This window comes from Numida meleagris, chromosome Z (genome assembly GCF_002078875.1).
Source record: "Numida meleagris isolate 19003 breed g44 Domestic line chromosome Z, NumMel1.0, whole genome shotgun sequence".
In the NCBI taxonomy this organism is placed as follows: Eukaryota; Metazoa; Chordata; class Aves; order Galliformes; family Numididae; genus Numida; species Numida meleagris.
In genome coordinates this window covers 37,175,691-37,196,876 of record NC_034438.1, presented here as the reverse complement: position 1 = coordinate 37,196,876, position 21,186 = coordinate 37,175,691, and the positions used below count along the sequence as shown (strand labels likewise).

The window sequence follows — 21,186 nt, the reverse complement described above, 5'->3', positions numbered from 1 at the left end:
AATGGTAGCTTACATGTTTTTATTGGAAATACACTCAGGAAGAAAGTGCCATTGTGTTTCAACTATTGCAAAGAAAGGTTGTCAGTAGCTCTTCATAAGGACTGCAAGCCTGCCTAATCAGAAGTGATTTCTGACTATAAATAATGTTGCTGTTAAGATCATATTAAATGGTCTTGACTTGACACTTGAGCAACAAAAAGCGTGATAGAGACTTTCTTTAGACTATGATTTGATGAAGAAATACATACAAATGAGGCAACATGCCTTGTGATATTTTGCTGGTTTCTGTGAATAACTTTTTATTTTGGTTTTTATAGGTAGTTTGCCTGTACCAGACTATTGGTAATCCTCTCAGCAAACTAAGTACCCTCAACAGCATGCATTCTCATTTTCTAATGGCAGATGATGGGACAGTGGGCAAGTATGGGAATGAAATGATGCTGAGGAGGAATTTGGAGAAGTATTTATCCCTTCAAAAAATACACACAAGTAAGTATTGTCGTGGTCAGCTTTCTCACAGAAAACCCTGTCTAAAAAGTCATGGTGGTACTTGACATTTCCTATCATCTTCTCTTGGGTGTGATGCTTAGGAACATGGTTTAATGGTGCAACCATTCGTGTTAAACTGATCATAAAGGTCTTCTCCAATGTAAACAATTCTATAATTCATTTCTGATGGATTTCACTGAGGTTGACAGCTGCCCAGTGCAAGTTTCTCAAATTCTGAATATCAGAAAAAATGAAAAGAACAGCGTTCTCATGAATCATTATGCATTGAAATTAACACATCATTTGTTCACAGTATGTATTGAGTATTTGCTCACCATGCCCAGTTTTGCATAGTCTCTATATACGCACGAGGGAGTTTTGCCAGATGGATAGAACGCATTCATTTGTTACTTTTATCCTCATCAGTTGTCTATCACTGTGACCTCTCCATGTTCAGAGGCAAAGACTGGTTGCAAAAGGAATACTTATATCCAGTGTTTCTGTTTCTCACATTGTATAAATTCCATTGTTTGCCTATGCAGTAATTGAATTGTAGTATAGAAATAATCAAGGAAATATTTATTACATAGATAAGTATTTCTTTTTATGTGCTATATTGTATAAGTCATTTGTGGATATTCATTCTTACGCAGTGATTTAAATCTTGAAGTATGTTAAAAACGTTAGCTGAATTATGATATTGAATCCTTGTTTTCTTTATCTGCTTGCAATATAGTATTTAGAGTCTAACTCAGTTTTTAATGTTTTTGTATTTAGAGCTTCTATGTCAGTTTCTGACATTTTTTCACATTAAGAGAAATTATAAGTCAGAATTTCTATTTTTAAAAAAAAATTATTTCTATTGCATCTTACTTGAAATTTGTTTTAGATTATTAAGAATACCCTACTGGTCTACAGCTTGAGAAAATCCTTAAAAAAAAGTACCTAACTACTTTTCTGTATGTTCAGGTAACAAAAAGGGTATGGATCACCTTTAAAACACTGTCACTGTGTACTGTGAAAGTCAATCTTAGAAAAATTAAGTCAAACTAGGGTTGTTGGAGACATGATTTCCTCTCTGTTGAGCTACATACTTGCTATGAGACTCCACCACGCATAATCCACCCAGTACTGATCTTATATCCTGATGATGTGTTTTTTTTTTTTTTTTTGTGCGTTCAACTGAGACCTATTTGTAACTGGGTAGGTGTGTTTTGAAACAGGAATGGGCCAAGGTGTACCTGTAGTCGGGTTGGTGGTGGAAGGAGATGCCAGTGTGATTCTAATGGTGTGGGAGTATGTAAGGACCAGCCCACCTGTCCCCGTGGTGGTCTATGAGGGCACTGGCAGAGCTGCAGATATCCTGTCTTTTACCCACAAACACACAGGTGATACAGGGTGAGTAGTGCATGATCTGCTATGTTGGGAGGGACCTAAAAATATCCAAACCACAGAGATAATTTCTAATGCTTCTAATGCCACTAGAGTGGGGTTAGTGGCTGTAGGCAGCTAAGACTGAGGTAGGAGGAGGAGTTATGTGCCTTGGGTTTGGCCCTGATTAACCCAGTGTTAACCCATATTTGTAATTCTTGCTGTGATGGTTTTGTCACCTCCAGTGCAGCCTTGGCTGCAGACTCTACATTAAACCTACTTTGATGCCAATTTTGTATCCAAAATGAAAATAAATAAATATATGAACTTGTGTAGCAAATTAATTTTTTGTGAAAGTTTTTCAAAGTCAAAAGGGCTTTTACATAAAAGTTAATTTTTGAAGAACTGAACTGGATTTGTTCCAATTAAAAATGACAGCTTAGTAAACTTCAGTTGTTCATTGTATATATGCCCTAATAATTTATTTATTATCTCAATATCCTCTTCTGAGTATGCTATTTTTCCCCAACATGTTGTAATGAGAACTTTTTCACTTTCTTTTCCCTCCATATTTCTTGATCTTTAAAAAAAAAATTCTGGTCATTTGAACAGGAGAGAAGAATATGTACAGAAGAGTTAGCAGAGAGAAATAAGGGGAAAATGGTTGTGGGAAAAAAAAGAGATATATTAACGAACAAATAACAAGGAATTGAATTTATTTATAAATTGTTATTGAAAGAAAGGAGATGATTGGTAAAATTTCAGTGATTGATTGCTCTATATTCACAGACAGTCCTTTGAAATTTAGCTGTCTTTTTTATTTCCAATATATATGATCAGAGCAAATGTCTATGTGAATAATAACTGATGTTATAGGATACCTTTGCCTTCTTTTATTGGACAAAGGAAGGAGTAGGACAGCAGAGAAGTATCTCTGCTTAGTACAGTTTCCTCCTCTTCCTTAGGTGTTGTTTGTGCTGGGGAGAAGTAGCTGAAAATATTTCAGCTTGTCTATCTCTTTCAGGGAGCTGCACCCTCAAGTGAAGGAGGAGGTTTTAATAATGATTCAAAACATGTTTAGTCTGGGACAGAAACAGTCCAGTCATCTATTTCACATTTTGATGGAATGCATGGAGCACAGAGAGTCTGTGAGTGGAATTCATGCTCTGACTTTACAATACATTCACCTGCTGTTATATTTTTTGCCCTTTCCCTGTTGGACTGACACCACAGTTGTAAAGTAATAATGTTATCCCTAAAATAAAAGTAACACAAAAGAGTCTGTGCTAATTTGTATCTTAGGCAGCCCAACAGAGGCTGCTTAGTTAACTTTGGAAGTCTTAGTGGCTGTTTATGAAATGACAGCCTTTCTGATTTTAGTTGAGGCTAGGAGTCTATTTTCACAGGAAAGATCAAGTAGTTCTTACTTTTAAAATTATTTAGTAGTGTTTTCTTAATAATTTGCAAATGTTTCTATCCATTCTTCTACTCATAACAGCATTGTGCTAGAATTTGTCATGGAGTATCTGGATTTTCAAAATGTGCTGGCATGTTTTGTGACTCATGAGCTCATTTAGGGCTGCCAAATATTTGTTTTGGGAATAATGACAGTGATTACTAAAATGGAAACTATCCAATCTGTTTTTGTTATTATTTGTTTTACTTTGTTGAAGTGTCTGTTCTCTAGTTGAAAGCCGAGTATTTATTTATCATATTGCATCTTTATATTTCACAGCTTTAAAGCTAATTGAAAGGAGATAGACTAGTGTTATTATGCAGCAGGTTGATGGCAGTTGGTCTTGGATGCTATTGCATTACAAGCAAAATGGTACATTTCCTTTCTGAAACAAAGGAAAATTAGTCTGGGCTTTGCCAGTGTTTATGTTGAAGTGTGTTTGATTTAATCTACCGCAGCCAAGAAGAAATAATCACACCTCAAATAGTGTACTTCTGCAATTCTAACAGATAACTATACTTGATGTGGAGTCTGAAGAACAGCAAGACATTGATTTGTCAATTCTAACTGCACTCCTGAAAGGTACCTATTTGAAAATACAGTTTTCGTCTGTCATGCAGTCTTGTCGGCTTACCTTTTCAAAGCAAAGGAGTAATATTGATTGTGCAAACTGATGGTTTTTTTTACTTGTTTCCTAGGTACAAGTATGTCTGCATCAGATCAACTGGGTTTGGCATTGGCTTGGAACCAGCTAGATATTGCTAAGAAACATATATTGGTTTATGGGCAACACTGGAAGGTACTTTTATGTTTTATTTTTTCACAGTGTCTTTACACTTTGTTGTGATGATTGATTTTCCATACTTTGCATTTGTCAGGCTTTAGCTGGGGAGTAGTATGGTGCTTGGAGTCAGTCTTCTGGAGTAATCATTTCTGATTTTGGAGAGTCATTATCCTTAAAACTTCAAAGTGTCCAGCCACAGGGGGCATCATATGAAGAATCAAATGCAGTGTTTACCTAGAAAAGAGATTCCGTCTAAAATTCCTATAGTTTTCACTGCTAGCCTTTCCAAACAGCTTCACTGGTCCTTCTGGATTTGTATTTTTCAAGCCTGTGTTGACAGTCTCTGATGATCATGGACATTTCTTTGTAATCCAAAATACATTTTTTTTCTGAAAGAATAAGGTACAAAGGAATGTTGTTTCTATTTTCCTAGATCTAGAAAATGAGGTCTCCCAAGACCAGTATGGAATACTTTCTGGTATTGATAGGTAGAAAAAACTGTTGTTAACATGGCATCATGGCTCAGCTTTGCAGAAAAAGACCCAGCAGACACTAAGGTGAACTTGAGTCAGCAGCCCTTGCCTTTTAGAAAGCTAAGGCCTAACAGTATTTTTAGCTCTGTTAGGCAGTGTTGCTAGCAGATCCAGAAAGGTGATCTCTCCACTCTTCTCAGGAGTGTTGAGGCTGCACTTAGGCTGTGTCCATTTCTGAGCCCCCAAGTGCAAAGGAGATATGCACATACTGGAGGGAGTACAACACGGGGCCACAAAGATGATTAAGGAACACCTCTCCTATTAGGAAATGCTGAGAATGCAGGGACTTCCCACTGATTGCAAGAGTAAATATTTTCTGAGAGAAGTGACATCTGAAGCTCCCAAAAGTACATTTTAAGCAACTTTTGCCCTCCAGGAATTACAATGTTAATTGTGCCATCCCAAGAACTTTTTTGTCTTTACAGACTAAATTTTGTGTAATGGACAGTGAATACATATATTGTGCTAATTGACCTACTTGATTGTTTAACACAAAAAAAGACTTGAATTTATAGGTCACTAGTCTTTATACACTTTCAATACACTTTATATCACTCTTTATACAACTCCTGTGGTGTATGGAACTGAATATGTGAATATTAGGCTTGAGATATTTGGGCATCTGTGAATTAAATTTGTTACTTCTTTGGGCTTGGTTCACTGTCCATGAAGTGCTGGTGATCACAACATAATCTTGAAAAAAAGAATGGTAAAAACAGTTGGTGTTGAGTGCTCGCTGAAAAATAAAGGAGGAGTTTTCCCACTTATTTTTTGGGGATTTGAATGGTGTGCAGATGATATAGGGTGTTCCAAGCCTGGAACAATAAGGCTAAATCAAAATGTTGAATAGCTGCCTGCTAAGTGAGCATCATTCACTGTGTGAACTAAATGAGCCTGAGCCCTGTGGGGAAACATAGTGTATGATTGTGCAATGAGTAATTGTACCATTAATCACGGTGATTAATTATTTGATAACTTTTGAATGATTGACCGCATAACCTTAATAGTATTTCTGTAACATAGACTTTTGTTTTTACGAGATATGAAAAGAAAGAGATGAAAAAGTGTGTATAGACAAGTATGTGCACATATTTTTGCCTTAATGATTTTTTTTTCAAATACGCTATTATATTTGGACCATATAAAGGGAATTGATTTTTCCCAATATCTTCATTCACTGTCTGTTTTATAACATGTTTTTTTCTTTGTTTGTATTTATTTAGTTAATTGCCTCTGGCGATGCTTCAGTCTTACTGTGAGCTTTATTTACACTATCTGTGTAAGATATTAAGGAAGAGCAGCCCACAACTGTTCTTACTGTTTTAAAGTCTATACTATTGTAGTAGCAGATGTATTAAGCTTTTACCATTTTCATCACTGAAGACGTATTCTTCCAAGGCCTGTGAGTCTGCATCATTCATTCATATCAATATATGTGGCAGGTTAAACGTGCTTTGAGCTGTGAATTAATAACACTGATATAAAAAATAAAGAGGGAAAGCTGAGTTTTTAAACTGAGAATGTAAAATGTCAATGACTGTTTGCTGCTTGATAATTTCATTTGATGCCATCTGTTCTTTGAGGTGTGGGGAATAATGAGTAACAGTTTCCTAGTCCCTACTTACCAGTAAACTGACCAGTAGCGCACCCACTATTCTAGACAGAGTTCTTTGTTGAGGTATTTGGTGAAATAGAAATATTTTTATATGATTCTGCATTAATGTAAGTGTAAATGAATTGACTAGTATTTGTGCACTGGCAGTTTTTCTGAGGTACTTTGAAGGCTGATACTATGCAAATAGGTTATTTCTGTTTTTTGCCCAAGTGCACAGTATTTCGTGTTTGCCAGTATTAAATTCCATCTTTTTTTTGTTTGTTTGTTTCATTGGCCCATATTGTGAGATTTTTCTGTGCTTCTTCACAATCCGTTTAGTTACTACGAGAATTTTTGTCAAAGCATTGTTCAATATGTGGGATTTTCTTGATGTCCTTTTTTTCCTACCACTTGGTTAGCTGTTAGTCAATTAGAAGACCTTTTGTCTTGAGACAGTGTAATTCCTTTAGAACTCCTTAAAGAAAGCCATTGCTAAAATAGTTTATGGGGATACAAATATACCGTGATAATCAGAAAGCCGTATCCTCATCATCCATGTAAAAATTCTAGTAGAGATACAATTTCATTCTACAAAAAAATTCTTGCTTTTTTTTTTTTAACTCTGTTGTATTATTGTTTTTCTGTAATATATTTTAATTACATTTGTCCTTAGAAAGTTCTGATTGTATTAATATACATAGATTAATAATTTTGACTTTTTAAAAAAAATTAGCATATTTTTCTACCATCTTCTGTTATGTTGTTAGAAGGGCTGATTTCATCTATGTCTCTGCTTCCTGTGAACTTTTAGGGGAATACCACCTGGTACTGACAATTTACTACCATTTTACTGATGACTTCTAAAATCTTTTCTACTGTCAGTTTAATTTGACACAGTTCCTCAGATTTATCTGCCCTAAAGAAAACTTTGTTGTAGGAACTTTCCTAATATGTTCTGTAGTGTGGAGTGAGGCAATGAATTAATTTACCATTTCTGCAATAACCATGTCTCTTTTCATGTTTCTTTTACACCTTGATCATCTTATGGTCATATGGATTTGCTGGCAATTCCCCTGCTCCCCTCCTCTGCTTCAGATGTGTTTGAAAAAAGATCTGTCTGTCTGTTCCTATCAGTTTCAGCACAATTGTTCAGCACCATTTTGGATGAAAACTCATTGTCAAATAATGAATGCTTCAAGTAAGATGTAAAGAACTTGCAATAAACAACTCTTACGTCTCTGCTTCTCCAGCAAGAAATTGGAAAGAAACATATTCTTGATTCTTCCAATTAATGAGCAAACAATCTTAAATAACAATATTTTCTTCATAAATTGTAAAGAAGAAAAAAAGGTAGAAGTGCAATTTTTAAGTTCTTTTTGTGACCTAGATGCCCACTCAACTGGTGCAATTATAAGGGTATACAGTTTGTGCGTAATTATTGCAGCTGGATGTTGAAATTCTGAAGCAGAGTTTTAATCATCTGTTTAAGCAAGTGATCATCCATGTAGACATAGAATTTTTTCTGTGTATTTAAGTACTTTATGGAAACACGTGTGACTGCACAAATAGTGAACATTTCTTTTTAGCACTCTGGTCTTAAAAGTTGAGAAATAAGGATACCAGCTGTAACTATGTTTCTGATTAAAAGTCATCTCAGTCTCTAATGGACTTGACAACAAAGAGTGTCGTTCTGGTAGTTACTGGACTGCTGAAAATCTCTGCAGTCACGCTGCCAGTGCAGGGAGTAACTGCTCCAGGAAGTTTGATACAAGAAAAGTCTTTGAGATGTTTCTGAAAGAAATACCAATAATTCCGGAACATTGCACAAGTTATTTCTTTTCATGTGACACTTTTGTAACGTTTGCTGGTCATCTTTTAATATCACATCCATGAAACTGAGTACACGCACGGAAAAGAGAAGGCTCCAGGGAGATCTCGTTGTGGCCTTCCAGTACGTGAAGGGAGTGTGTACACAGGAGGGGTAATGACTGTTTACATGGGTTGATAGTGATAGGACAAGGGGGAATGGTTTTAAACTGAGACAGGGAGATTTAGGTTAGGTATTAGGAGGAAGTTTTTCACACAGAGGGTGGTGACGCACTGGAACAGGTTGCCCAAGGACATTGTGGGTGCCCCATCCCTGGAGGCATTCAAGGCCAGGCTGGATGTGGCTCTGGACAGCCTGGTCTAGTGGCTGCCAACCCTGCACACAGCAAGAGGTGTTGAAACTCGATCTTTGAGGTTCTTTTCAACCCAGGCCATTCTATGATTCTGTGATTCTATGAAAAGTGTAGCTTTGCATTCCAGGTGAGCACTTGCACCTGCCCTATTTGGGTGCCATTGTTCTCATTCTGCTCACCCCACTGCATTTTCTTTGCACTTGAGTTCTGCAGAAATCTTTTTATGAGTTTCTCATATATCCAGCTCCTTTACTATTTTGCATGTAGAAATCCTGTTAAACTCTGCAAGTACTATGACTATAGTGTTTCACAATTTGAACAGTGTTGTAGGTAGAGCTTTGCTTTGCAGCATCTTTCAGAGACTTTATCCTAGTGCAGATTCTCTCACATATGTGAAGTCTGCTTTGAAGAACTTCAAATTCTACAGAGAGGTCTTGAAATATAGTATCTTGAAGTGGCATTTGTCTTGTCAAAAAAGAAGGGCTTTCCTTCTGCATGGAGCATTATCATACATTAGCTTCTAAAGTGAATTAGAGTAGGAGAGTGTTATCCTACTGTAGACTACAGTATTATTCAAGTTTGGTTGTATAATCTTATGTAAAAGTCTTACAGACAGTAGGTTTATGGAGACTCTGTTCTATTCCTCCTCAATACTGGATTTTTTTTATGGAGATGCTTCCTCCAGGATATTTTTCTTTCATACTGTGTGCTGTAAGTACATGTAAAGATAAATCATTGTTATAAGGAGTTCCTCAACGGTTCAGAAATATTTTTTTTAATCTTCAAAATAAGATGGCTTTCCAGACTTTCCTTCTGTCTCTGTCCTTCTGAAGGTTGGTGCACTGGAACAAGCAATGCTGGATGCTTTAGTAATGGACCGTGTGGATTTTGTAAAGCTGTTAATAGAGCACGGCGTGAACATGCACCGTTTTCTTACCATATCTCGTCTGGAAGAGCTCTACAATACGGTGAGTACTGTAGTGCCTTACAAAAGGCATACATAACTTTGGGTAAAATTATGTAGAAAAATTGCTGCTCTGCTTAAGAGATTAGCCCACATTTTTTACAAAAGGCTTTTGAAAAAATTTGGAAATTAATGTTTTACAATCATTTTTTTATTTTAATGAAGAATGTGTCCCATCTTTTTATTTTTCACATTCATTGACTTGAACCAGACTGAGTATTTGCTTGAAGCTGATGAGAACTATACTCTGATTTTAATCTGCTATTTGATGTATGCTTATCTTGCTGGAAATGGTATGCTGTTTAATCACAGTTATATTTACTTCTTTTAGCATATGTCAAGATTGAAGATTGTAGAAGTGCTGCAGATTGACGATGAATTATTTTGAATATGTTTGTGGGGAAAATGAATCACAGTGGCGTAATCTGAAGATCATCAAGCTTCTTTGCTTTTCAAATGTAGAGACATGTTGGTTTACTTTTTTTTTTCTTTTTACATAACAGAAACAAGGACCATCCAATCTACTTTTGCAGCACCTTATTCGAGATGTGAAACAGGTAATGGATATAGGAGAAGCTGAGGAGCTAAAATAGTAACTTAAAAGTTTTGGTGTCCAGTGGTACACTGCTATTAGACAATACTGGGGAATACAAAATAATAGAAGTGATGGGTTCATTACTGAATTCCTTTATCTACTAAATAGTTTTATCCTCATCCCACTAATACCCCCAAGCAATTAACTAACCTACTACTGAATGTTCCCAGGGGTCCTGTACCTTAATTTCAAAGGTAGGCAGTTCATATAGATCAGACCGTCTGTATCTCCAGTTACTAAAGTGACATTATGAAGTGGTTGCACAAAAGATTTAGTGAATTAGTGCAACAATTATACTTACTGCTTTAAAGTTTTTCCCCCTAAAGCTAAAAAAAAAAGATTTCTTTGTTAAGCAGTAACAGAAAGATGCTGTGACAATGTATCTTTTAATGTGCTGCAGTGTCAAGAAGAACAGAAGGTGGCAGTGGACGACTACTGCACAGAGCTATGGCTGAATTAGTTTAGTGGGAGCGTTATTATTTAGCTACATATAATTTATTTCATATTACCATTATCTATTGCACCTGACTGCTTTGCTTAGTCAGGGAAGGATGAGCTTTTCTTTCTGCATCTAGTCTGCACTACAGGAGATGCCTAGAAACAAAACTAGATTAATTGGCTAATTCTTTCTAGGTTATGAATACTAAGATAAGAAAGAAAAAAAAAAAAGAATGATGACTACTTGCAGAATTCTCTGGTCTCATGTATCAGGATTTCTGAGACAAGTTCATTTTTGTTGATGACCTTCATGTTAATGCCATTGTGCAGCATGTTCTGATTTTTATGGCAAGCTATTTTCTGTGCTTTCCTATGCTCATGGAAATATTTGAGGTCTAATTTATGTGGTGGAGCAAGAGTCACAGTCTTGAAAATGTATTCTACTTTTCCACTCTGAGAATGGAGATACTTTCTCCATTAGTGTGACCAGCTTTGTTGTTGGTGTTTGAATATAAATACATTGCAGCCTGCCCTACAAGCATAAAATATATGTTTTTCATGCAAAGAAGTATCTACAAATACAAATAGTCAGAAATACTGGCCTGTCCCTTAATGCCAGAGCTGGCAAACTAAGCCCTATCCTGTGAGACATGCCCCAGAGTGCTCAGTATGTTTATTGGTGCTCTTTTTTGCCAGGAATGGATAGCATTAGCTGGTTATCCCATGGTTTGCCTCCAAAGTCTATCGAAAAAAAGCTCAGCCTAATGAAGAAAATGGCTTATCACAGTCAGAAAGGTGTAGACTGCTGAGAATACATAGAACCTCTGATCCTGTACAGGCAGGCCCATTTTTCACATCCAAGCATTACGTTTTAAGATTTTGCTGATAATCTTTGTAATCTACATGGCAGATAATCTGTTCTTCAGATAATTTGTCACAGACTTTGTGTCTTAGAAGTACATTTAACATAAGCAGGGAATCAATGGTGTTTTTAACACAAGTGATGATGGACTTGGAAGATACAGATAATGTAGAAGTACAGCAGTTTTCTTAATTGTCATGGTAGTCTTGAGCCTCTATAAGACACTCCAATCTCCTGGAATTACTACACAACATTAAAGATATTCTTCATCCACTTCTTCATTTTTAATTAACGAGTTGATTTAATGAGAAAATTGTACCATGCCCATTGTCTCTTGTTATCAGAAAAAGACTTTTATCAGCCTGTCTGGCTGTCATTGATTATTCTGAAGTACAATTACTCTCACCGTTGAATGCAGCTGGTCTTGTGAACACTACAGTGTATGTCCCTGTGTGACATGTATGCAGTGTACAGCAGGTGTCATACTTCTTAGGCTAAGAACATCAGTGTGCCTGTTTTCTCCTTCCTAGAGAAATTCCATATGCCTAAAGAATGTGTACTCTTCCTGACAGATGCCAGAGCTGTCAGTTGCACCTTCTGCCAGAATTCGCTCATAGTAACAGGTGTTGAATGTTGCATATAATAACATCCTGAAATTCTTGTGACATTTGGTGTTTCAGAGCACACTTCCCTCAGATTATAAGATATCCTTGATTGATATTGGGCTCGTGATAGAGTATCTCCTTGGTGAAGCTTATCGGAGCAGCTACACAAGGAAACATTTCCGAGTTCTGTACAATAATCTCCACAGAAAGCACAAGGTAACTTCCGTGAAATGCTTACCATGGGGGGCCAAGAAAAGCCAAAGCATGACACCTGAAAATAGCTCAAGATGTCATTGTGGTTTGTTTGAAGACCATAAATTAAGTGTATTCTCTGCTTGCCTGGTTTATGAATTTGTCAGCTGTTGAGAGGTTGCAGATAAAGCAGACAAAAGCACCTGATGTCTAGATAAAATGCTAAATATGCTGTTGTTTGGATGAAATGGTCAGCAAAAAGTTCAGAGAACTTTTTTTGTCTTTTAAAGAGCTTGTGGTACCTTTTGTAAGGACAGGCACTTGGAAGAGTATCCAGTTTGGGAGATGCAATTGTAGTGAAAGCTCTGTGTAAATGAGTGTGTGCTATTGAGGAAATACGTACTTTGTCTTTCAGAGAATTAGAGATATATGTATAATTACAAATTTTAAATTAAACATCAAACATGTCGCAGCACGCACGCTGGAGATCACGAGACAATACCAATATGGTTAGGCAAGTGATTTGTTTATTGATAGAACAATCAGACTTTTATGCATTTGTGAAAGGCGTGCTGCAACATGGCGTTATTTGATTGGTTGGCTTAGGCAAGTCTCTGTATGCTTTTGCTGTTTCAAAGTTTCTGCTTTTCCCAGCGCTTTGCTTCTTGCTGTTCTTGCAAGTTACTTGTTCCAAGGCATCAAGGACAACTCAAGAGTCCAGCACGTCCAAGTAAACATGCCCATTGTCACATAGGTAGTTTCCCACACAAACAGGCCATTTTTTCCTTGATGGTATAAGCTCCAGCTGTAGTTACAATGATGGCTGACTCAAGTAGTCTCTGAATAACTAACTCAGAGGCACCATCAAAATACAGGTAAACTTCATCCCGAATTTGCATTTCTTTTTTTGTGTGTTTTATGTGTTTTATGGTCTGCCTTTGCATCTAGAGAGCGCTCTCCAGCTTTTCACAGAACCTATCTCATTCCCTTCGTCAGAGTAGTCACATGGGTAGCAGAATGGGATCTCCTGAAAATACCTTACATTCTCAGTTCTTCAGAACAGCGCAGCCTTACAAATGCAAGGTAATGTAATTTCTTGTTCTAAACTGTTCTTAGAACTTACTAGTCTGCTGATCAGCTTTCTGAAAGATTTGTTTGAGACATATACTTGCAGGCTGTTATTTTCACATAAGGTTTTATTGCCCATTGTTCACAAAGTAGTGGACTCCTCCCATAATATTTTGTGACCTTAATCCACTTGTTGATAAGGACTTCTACTCACTAAAGTAAATAAAATCTGTGAACATCAATTGTGGCTGAAAGTCTTCATACTTGGAAGTAGCAGTAGGAATTTTCTGATTTTCCTCATGTTTTCTCAGGATTGCTTGTAAAAAAGTAGTTATCCTAAGAAGAGATACATTTCTGGTATCTCAAAAATGGCAGCAGTGTTTTCTCTCAAGGAAAGAATGTTAAAAGAGCAAAGATCACCACATATGTATTATATATCTGATCTGTAAATGTAAAGTTGAATGAGTTTAGTTGGCTTTATTAGCATTTGTCTGAGCCAAAATGAACCTGCTTTAGCAAGACTTTTTCTTTGCCTTTAGCAGAGAAATACCCAGGTAGGAACGTGTAGAAAATCTACACTAAATGTGTGGCAGACAGTAAAAAGTACCTTTAACTATTTAAGGCTTTTGTGAATATTTGATTCTTCTCTTGCTTTTTCTCTTGCCACGGTGCAATTACAAGAAGGGAGTGAAAGTAGTATCTTGGTATTGCAGGGACTAGAGACAAGGGATGGCAATAAATGGCAAGGGTACAGAGCAAGAAGTGTTTTTCCTCCGCAGATGTTATCCCTTCTTAGCATTGGTAATCTGATTGTAATATTAGCTGTAGTTTATGACTTAGATATATGTAAAAATTAAACACTATGATATTTACAGTTTGGGTTTGCTTGCAGTTTTCTTTACATGAACCTCAACCACTCATAGAGATTTTGTGTTGTGTTTTTTTTTAAAACAAATTTATCGGAAAAATCAACTGGTTTCCACAAGTCTAAGAAGAAATCCAAAGAGAATATAAAATGTGCAGAGAGCTATGAGTCATCTGGTTTTATCTACCCCTATAATGACCTCCTGGTTTGGGCAGTATTAATGAGAAGGCAGAAGATGGCAATGTTCTTCTGGCAGCATGGAGAGGAAGCCATGGTCAAAGCAGTAGTGGCTTGTAAACTCTACAGGGCAATGGCACATGAAGCTAAACAGAGCAACATGGTGGATGACACTTCCGAAGAACTTAAGAAGTACTCAAAGTATGGGTTCTCCCTTTTTCTTAATCCACTAGGAGTGTGTAAGATTAGTGGTGCTGCAGACTGTGGAGTGTAAAATAACTTCAGCTGCGCATTTTTTGTAACATACAATGGAGCTCTGTATTAGTGCTCAGTCTACTCAAGTGTTAAGGGAAATCTACTAGCATATAATCTGGTTGCACAGCTGAAAATGAAAGTATAGGTGAGTAATGCATATCTCACCATCTGCTAAGTGGTTAAGTGAAAAGTTAGAAATTTCCTTTGTATCTTCCCTTATCAGCTTTACTTGTCAAAAAGCCATTACGATACAACTGTATTAAACTTTTCACACCAGCAATAATAGTTGGTAATGAGCAAAGTAAAAGCAGTCTTTAAGTCCTGCTTTGTGTAAGACCTAAAGAAAAGTATTTTGCTGAAATATCTGAGTAAATGAAAAGTGAAGTAGACCAAGAATTTTCTTCAAGTTTGTTATTTCATTTTAGGGTTTCCTGGTGGTTTTTGTTGTTGTTGTTGTTATGATATATTGTCACTGTGGTTTTGTAACCAGAATTCCTCAAATTCAGAATACAGTAAATTGTTCTGGCTTGTTACTCATGTATGTCTGAAGTTTAATTGAAAGGAAGACATATCTTCTGGAGGAGTCTCTTCAACAGAAATGTGTAGGAGCCAGTGTAATAGAAGAGGTTTTTTCAACTACCTGCAGTGCTTCCTCACAGTAATGAGTTGCTGAAGGAAATACACAGTATTTTGTAGGATCTATTTTGATCACTGAATGAAGTTAGGAACAAAACAAATAATAAAAAAATAAAAACCAAAATGACACAAGACCCTATGATTAAGACTGAATAACTACATTTAATCCCCAAATTATTTTTTACTATATATATTGATAAAGCAATGTGAACAATGGGAGAAGACATACTGTGGTTTTTCACTGAACTTTAGTTAATGGAGCTTACAGTCCAACTCTTTGCAGTAGTGATTCTGAGTTTTGACAGGTCCCTGTTATAGTGACTGTTAATTCTTTTCTGTTCTAGGGAATTTGGGCAGCTTGCTTTAGATATATTGGAGAAAGCATTCAAACAAGACGAACAAATGGCCATGAAGTTGCTGACCTATGAACTGAAAAACTGGAGCAACTCAACGTGCTTAAAACTAGCAGTGTCTGTGGGCCTTCGGCCTTTTGTGTCTCATACTTGTACACAGATGCTGCTGACCGATATGTGGATGGGACGTCTGAAGATGCGGAAGAACTCCTGGTTTAAGGTAACATCACTCACTTCAGCTTCCTGAGCATTTAGATGCTGTTCAGATGCTTTATACATGTCTGTGTGGTTATGAACTAGTCTAATGTAGCTTCAGACAGATGTGCTTGAGCATGGATTGAAACGTGCACATCTGGGAAAGAAAAGAAAGACAGAGGTAGGGAGGACAGTATTTGCTTTGGTTTTACTTCTTTGCGAAAGCAAGTTGGGGGTAGTAGGTGAATGCATATTCTGAGTTTTCTTTGTTCCCATTTCCTCAGCACCCTCTAATCGCTCCCCACCTCCTCTCACTGCTCTGCTGAACTGCTGGTTATCTGACAGAGAACCTCCAGCAACATAGTTCTTCACTGACAGTAGGAGTGTGATGTGAAGATTCCTGCCGCGGTAGCTCCTTCACAGGCTGTGGAGTAGCTCTGCATTTGTGCTATCACTGTGCATGGCTGACTTTGACCTGAGGACTATGTTACCACTGCTGAATTAACTTCCTGAATCTTGTTTTCCTCTTTTAGGTCATTATAAGTATTCTCCTACCTCCCACTATCTTGATGCTGGAGTTTAAAAGCAAGGCAGAAATGTCTCATGTGCCTCAGTCTCAAGACTTCCACCAGTTCACATGGTACCATGGTGATCAGAGCCCAGCCAGCCCTAAAGATGTCTTGTCTCTGGTTAGTCTGTGATGAGCAGTCTTTTGTATCTGTTTGTTGAGTGAGGGGGGGTGATCAGCTGGAAACACTGGGACCAGATTCTCAAGAAGTAGGGTTTTGATTCCTGGTTTGGGCAGAACCTGAATGGACCTTTGGCAAGTCACTTAATCTTGTCCTGCACTGATCATATTGAGAAAATCATTCCCAAGTTCACAGGAATACAGAGGTTATAAGTGTCAGTCGATTTTAGGGCATAAACTCTCTACTCTTCTTATTCAAGGGTATCTTCTGAGTCTCTTGAGTCTAGTAGAGATATCATTTAAAGCACAAGAGAAGCACTGTGCTTTTGGTTTACTCAAGTGAACTGAGTACTGAAGCATTCTGTGGGGTCTTGTCTTCACACAAGAGTTCTTAGATTTGAGTGTAGAGAGTCTCTAGCATAGGTGAAGACTTTTCCTGTTAAGATCTGAATTCCACCAGACTTCTGCTAAGTAGTGTTGTGTGTCCTTCCTTTTCCTTATTCTTCTCAAGGCATTCCTTGAACTAAAATTATCTTGAAGTTTTCAGCATAAGTCAGACATCAGACATAGAGAACTTCGTCCTGAAGGGTAAATGTTTATGAGGCATTGACCAGTGAAAGCATGATTGTCAAGTGAAATGTGTCAGGCAGTCTTACTTGCTTTGCCTACAGCAGATGTGGTCTAGGTTGCCTTGGGCCTTCTTAGTTAACTTTCAATTTGTGCAAAATAAAAGAGTGGATTATTGTCTAGGGCTTTTGCCGCAGAAAGACAGACCTGTCAGTGCCACGCCTGTGTTTTCTATCTCTGATGCAGAAAAATGCTTGAAGCTCTTACCCCCTGCAGTGCCTATCAGTTCAAAAAGTGCTTTCTATGGGGTTAGGTAGCAGCTATGATACAGAGGAAAGGTGAGTTGTAATTACTTGCTCTAGGGACCCCCTGCAGTCTGGTAAAAGGCAATGCAGGACTCTTCTGATGCCCCACAAAATCTGCTTCCCTTCTAAGCTAGCAATAGGCTTAACTTCTAATCTAATACAGACAGTTGTTTAAAACAAAAGTCTGACCTAGTTTTCTTAAATACTCTAATACGAAATATAGGAGGAAAAAGTATTGAACATTTCAACAGTGTACGTGTCCCACATGGAACTTTTTTTACACGTAGTTGTAAATTCCATTTCCTTGCTGCTGCTGGATTTTGAAGTCTTTTGTAGGACAAATTCTCTTATCTCAGAGGTTCTGGTGTTAGTATGTCAGGATGATTCAGCGTATCAGTTTCTCTGTTTTATTACTTTTCTGAAGCAAAGATGCTGGAAAAAAATTCAGCTTTCTGCCCATAATTCAAGGAGGAGTTGTGTAATGGACACAAATCTCTATGTCCTGAAAATGCCATACTGCAAATGTCTGCTAACATTAAGTCTTAGCATTAATATTAGCCAAGACAGTTCGCTAACAATGAAACAAAATCAAATGACATAGTTTGGTTTCTTCAGGCCTGCCCAGCTATTATCTGTCTATAGTTTCCTAAGGGTACTCCACTTCATCTCTTGAAACTCCTTTCAACATCTTCTATTTTGGTTTTTTTGGAGTTTTTTTCGGCTGTCTACTGCTGTGGGTCTGCAGCAACTCAGACACTTGTGTCATGAGGGGAGTTCTCATACAAGTGTGAAACTGTGAATGTAGAATCATTTACTTTTTCCTTTTTTTTTAAATTTTGCTGAGGAAGAAATGACCGATATTTTTTTCTAAGCAGATTTTGAGAGATAATATTTATTTCATCCTCGTCATCTAATGGGCATATAAGACATCAAAAATAGCAGCTGGATTTTGTATTTATTACTTCATTGTCCTGACATTTTTTTGTGCAACTAAATTCTGATTGCATACAATGGGCTGAACTGGGGTACTTATTCCTTTATTTCATAATGCCCCACAGATGTGAGCAGATTTCTAGCCAACACACTTAAGTCAAATTGGAAGTTGCTATTTGTCTGTATTTTACAGTTAGAGGGGGATAAGTGTCTTGCTGAAAGATAAATGTGTGTCAGAGACAGGAGCAAGTTTAGGTCTGCTGATTTCTGCCTGTCCACTGCCTGTAATCATAAGGGCAAACACTAAAAGATATCTGTAATGGAAAAGTGGTGATGCTAATGAGATGGTTGTAACAAGATAAAATCAAGACACAGTAATTTTTTACAGATTTTGAGCAAAGCCTAAACATCTGTGTGTTCTGCTAACATAACACAACCTTTGCGGTCACAGATTATGGTTTCTTACTTTTAAAATGCTCTTTCCTTTTAAAGAAAGATTGTGATGTGGAGAAGGTAGCTCGGGCATCTGATGAAAGCCAAGTAAACGATGGACAAGGAAACCTGTCTGGCACTAGAAAAATCTATGAGTTCTACAATGCACCGATTGTCAAGTTCTGGTTTCACACGGTTGGTCATCACACAAGAACTTAGATTGTTAAAATTTTCCTCTGATTCCTCAAATACTGCTTGATGCCACTTGTTCTTCTTGTTCTTTGCCCAGCATGGATCTACAATCACTAAGTGATGGGGGAGGAGTGAGAAAAGACGTGAATATTTATTTAGCAATTGCATGAAAATCTTTTCAGCTAAAATCATATAGCTGCTATAAAAAAGCAAGGAAACAGCTCACTCATTAAAAAAGAAGAACAAAACAAACAAAAAAAAACAGCAAAAACCCTACAAAACAGTTGTGAGGAGCTAAAGAAAAACTTAAGCAGAGCTTTTCTACAGTGTTTAATTGCCAAAATGGAGATAAATTTGAAATTGGATTTAAATGCATAGACTATCTCATATATTTATATCTCTGTATTTATGAATTCTTTCTTGAAGCAGTGAAAATTTATCTAGAAACAATAATTTCTACAGAATATTTATTGAATACATTTTTGTTTCATGCTACATATGTTTATTAAATCAATTTGAGTAACTAACCCCGTATCAGGAGAACTTAGGATATTTAAGATCAAGCTGCCTCTAGGGTCAGACTGCTGTTTATGTGAACTGTTACTCCTTTAACAGTCAACTACTTTATATGTTTTTAATCTCAGATATATTTATAGCATGTTTCGATAACTTTAAAATATGTTTGCCATTTATTTTGTTCTTTTTGTGTTTTGGAAGGCACTTGTAAACCAATTGTGATTCACTTGGCTTTGAGAATGGTTGCTTGCTCCTACATAAGGTCAGGATAATTATGTAGCACTGCCTTTACATTCAAGTAACAGTGTGCAGATAGTATCTTGACAGAAAGATAGATACATTGTTAGAAAGATAGATAATAGTCTATTTCATATTGTGCGATTGGGGCCTAAGTGAACATGCACTGCAGTAGTTCATCTTCTGCTTCCATCTTCTGAGCACCAAAGCACAAGTTTGCTGATGTTTAAGGGTTTTCCCATAAAAATACTCTGAAGAGCTGGGTTCAAAAATCTTAAAGGGCCCCAATTGTTTGAATATATTATATTCAAAGTACCTTCGGTTAAACTCAGGGTAATCATTTGTTAGTGTGTTTGCAGAAATTTGTCGGAGGTTTTCATGCATCTGGATTATATACTGTCTGTTTTGTAGATGGCATACATGGCCTTTCTCATGCTCTTTACGTACACTGTGTTGGTGAAGATGGAACCAAGACCAAGCGTGCAAGAGTGGCTTGTTATTATTTATATTTTCAGCACTGCCATTGAAAAAGTCAGAGAGGTAAGCTTTTCCATTCACACTTCTCTTATATAAAGAATATATTATGAATAACAAAATAAAACTGAGTAGAGAGTGCCAAACCTTGAATTCTCCATTGGAGAGATTTTAGTGGGAGAAATAATTGCATAGGGCATTTTCTTTCTGTGATTTTTTTTTTTTTTAATATGAAGACCAGTACTTGGGCTTTCAAAATAGATCTTAAAGCTTGTCCTTACATCTCTTTTTTTCTGGGTAAGCCACTGGTATTATACAGTTTGTTTGAAAATAATTGTGCTAAATTGGGATTTTGAGCCCTGGTGTAGAGAACTAGACTGTTAGATTTCCCATAATGAATATGAAATTTGCATTAAGATATCACTTTGAATGTGGACCTTGTTATCAAATGTAATATGTAGAATAATCTAAGGCTTTCCATCAAGTCCAACTGAATTGCGTGCATCAGTATAGCTTAGGGGCTGATCTGCTGGAAAGGAGCAATGTGGAGAAGGATCTGGGTGTCCTGGTGGACAACAGATTGGCCAGGAGGCAGAAGACCGATAGTATTCTGGGGTGCATTATGAAGAGTGTGGCAAGCAGGCTGAGGGAGGTTATCCACCCTTTATACTCTGCCCTGTGAGGCCACATCTGGGGCGCTGTGTCCAGGCTCCCCAGTTGAGGAAAGACAGGAAACTATCGGAGAGAGTCCAGTGGAGCAGTGCAAAGATGTTTAGGGGCCTGGAGCACCTCCTGTGTGAGGAAAGGATAAGGGACGTGAGACTATTTAGCCTGGAGTAGAGACTGAAAGGGAATCTTAACAAGAGGATGGAGCCATGCCCTTTTTGATGGTGCCTAGGACAACAGGACAAGAGTCAATGGGCACAGACTGGAACACAGGAAGTTCCATCTGAACATGAGAAAGACCTTCTTTACTTTGCGGATGACAGAGCACTGAAACTAGTTGCCAAGAGTGGTTGTGGAGTCTCCTTCTCTGGGGATGTTCAAGACCTCCCTGTACACTTTCCTGTGCAGGTCCTAGGGAACCTGCATTAGCAGGTGGGTTGTATTAGATGATCTCCAGAGGTCTCCAGCCCCTATGCTTCTGTGATTTTATGACCATCTAGAAACAAAACTGAAAGAACCAGCAAATTTTAATGCTGGATTAATTGGACATAAAAAAAATAATAG

The 21,186-nt window shown here is 37.3% G+C and overlaps 1 protein-coding gene across 3 annotated transcripts in view; it reads left to right on the top strand.

The window, feature by feature from the left end:
• TRPM6 (transient receptor potential cation channel subfamily M member 6) overlaps positions 1–21,186 on the top strand; it is a 72,209-nt gene that overhangs the window by 9,297 nt on the left and 41,726 nt on the right. For all 3 annotated transcript variants that reach the window (XR_002433501.1, XM_021381199.1, XM_021381198.1), the window contains exons 6-19: positions 318–489; positions 1,713–1,887; positions 2,885–3,008; positions 3,826–3,898; positions 4,015–4,115; positions 9,241–9,375; positions 9,875–9,928; positions 11,947–12,087; positions 13,012–13,146; positions 14,118–14,374; positions 15,409–15,637; positions 16,146–16,301; positions 18,598–18,732; positions 19,894–20,022. Coding sequence is in view for 2 of the 3 variants with exons in the window: in XM_021381199.1 (XP_021236874.1) it covers positions 318–489; positions 1,713–1,887; positions 2,885–3,008; positions 3,826–3,898; positions 4,015–4,115; positions 9,241–9,375; positions 9,875–9,928; positions 11,947–12,087; positions 13,012–13,146; positions 14,118–14,374; positions 15,409–15,637; positions 16,146–16,301; positions 18,598–18,732; positions 19,894–20,022 (2,016 nt within the window). In the remaining variant the exon portion in view is untranslated. The remainder of the gene's footprint in view (positions 1–317; positions 490–1,712; positions 1,888–2,884; positions 3,009–3,825; positions 3,899–4,014; positions 4,116–9,240; positions 9,376–9,874; positions 9,929–11,946; positions 12,088–13,011; positions 13,147–14,117; positions 14,375–15,408; positions 15,638–16,145; positions 16,302–18,597; positions 18,733–19,893; positions 20,023–21,186) is intronic.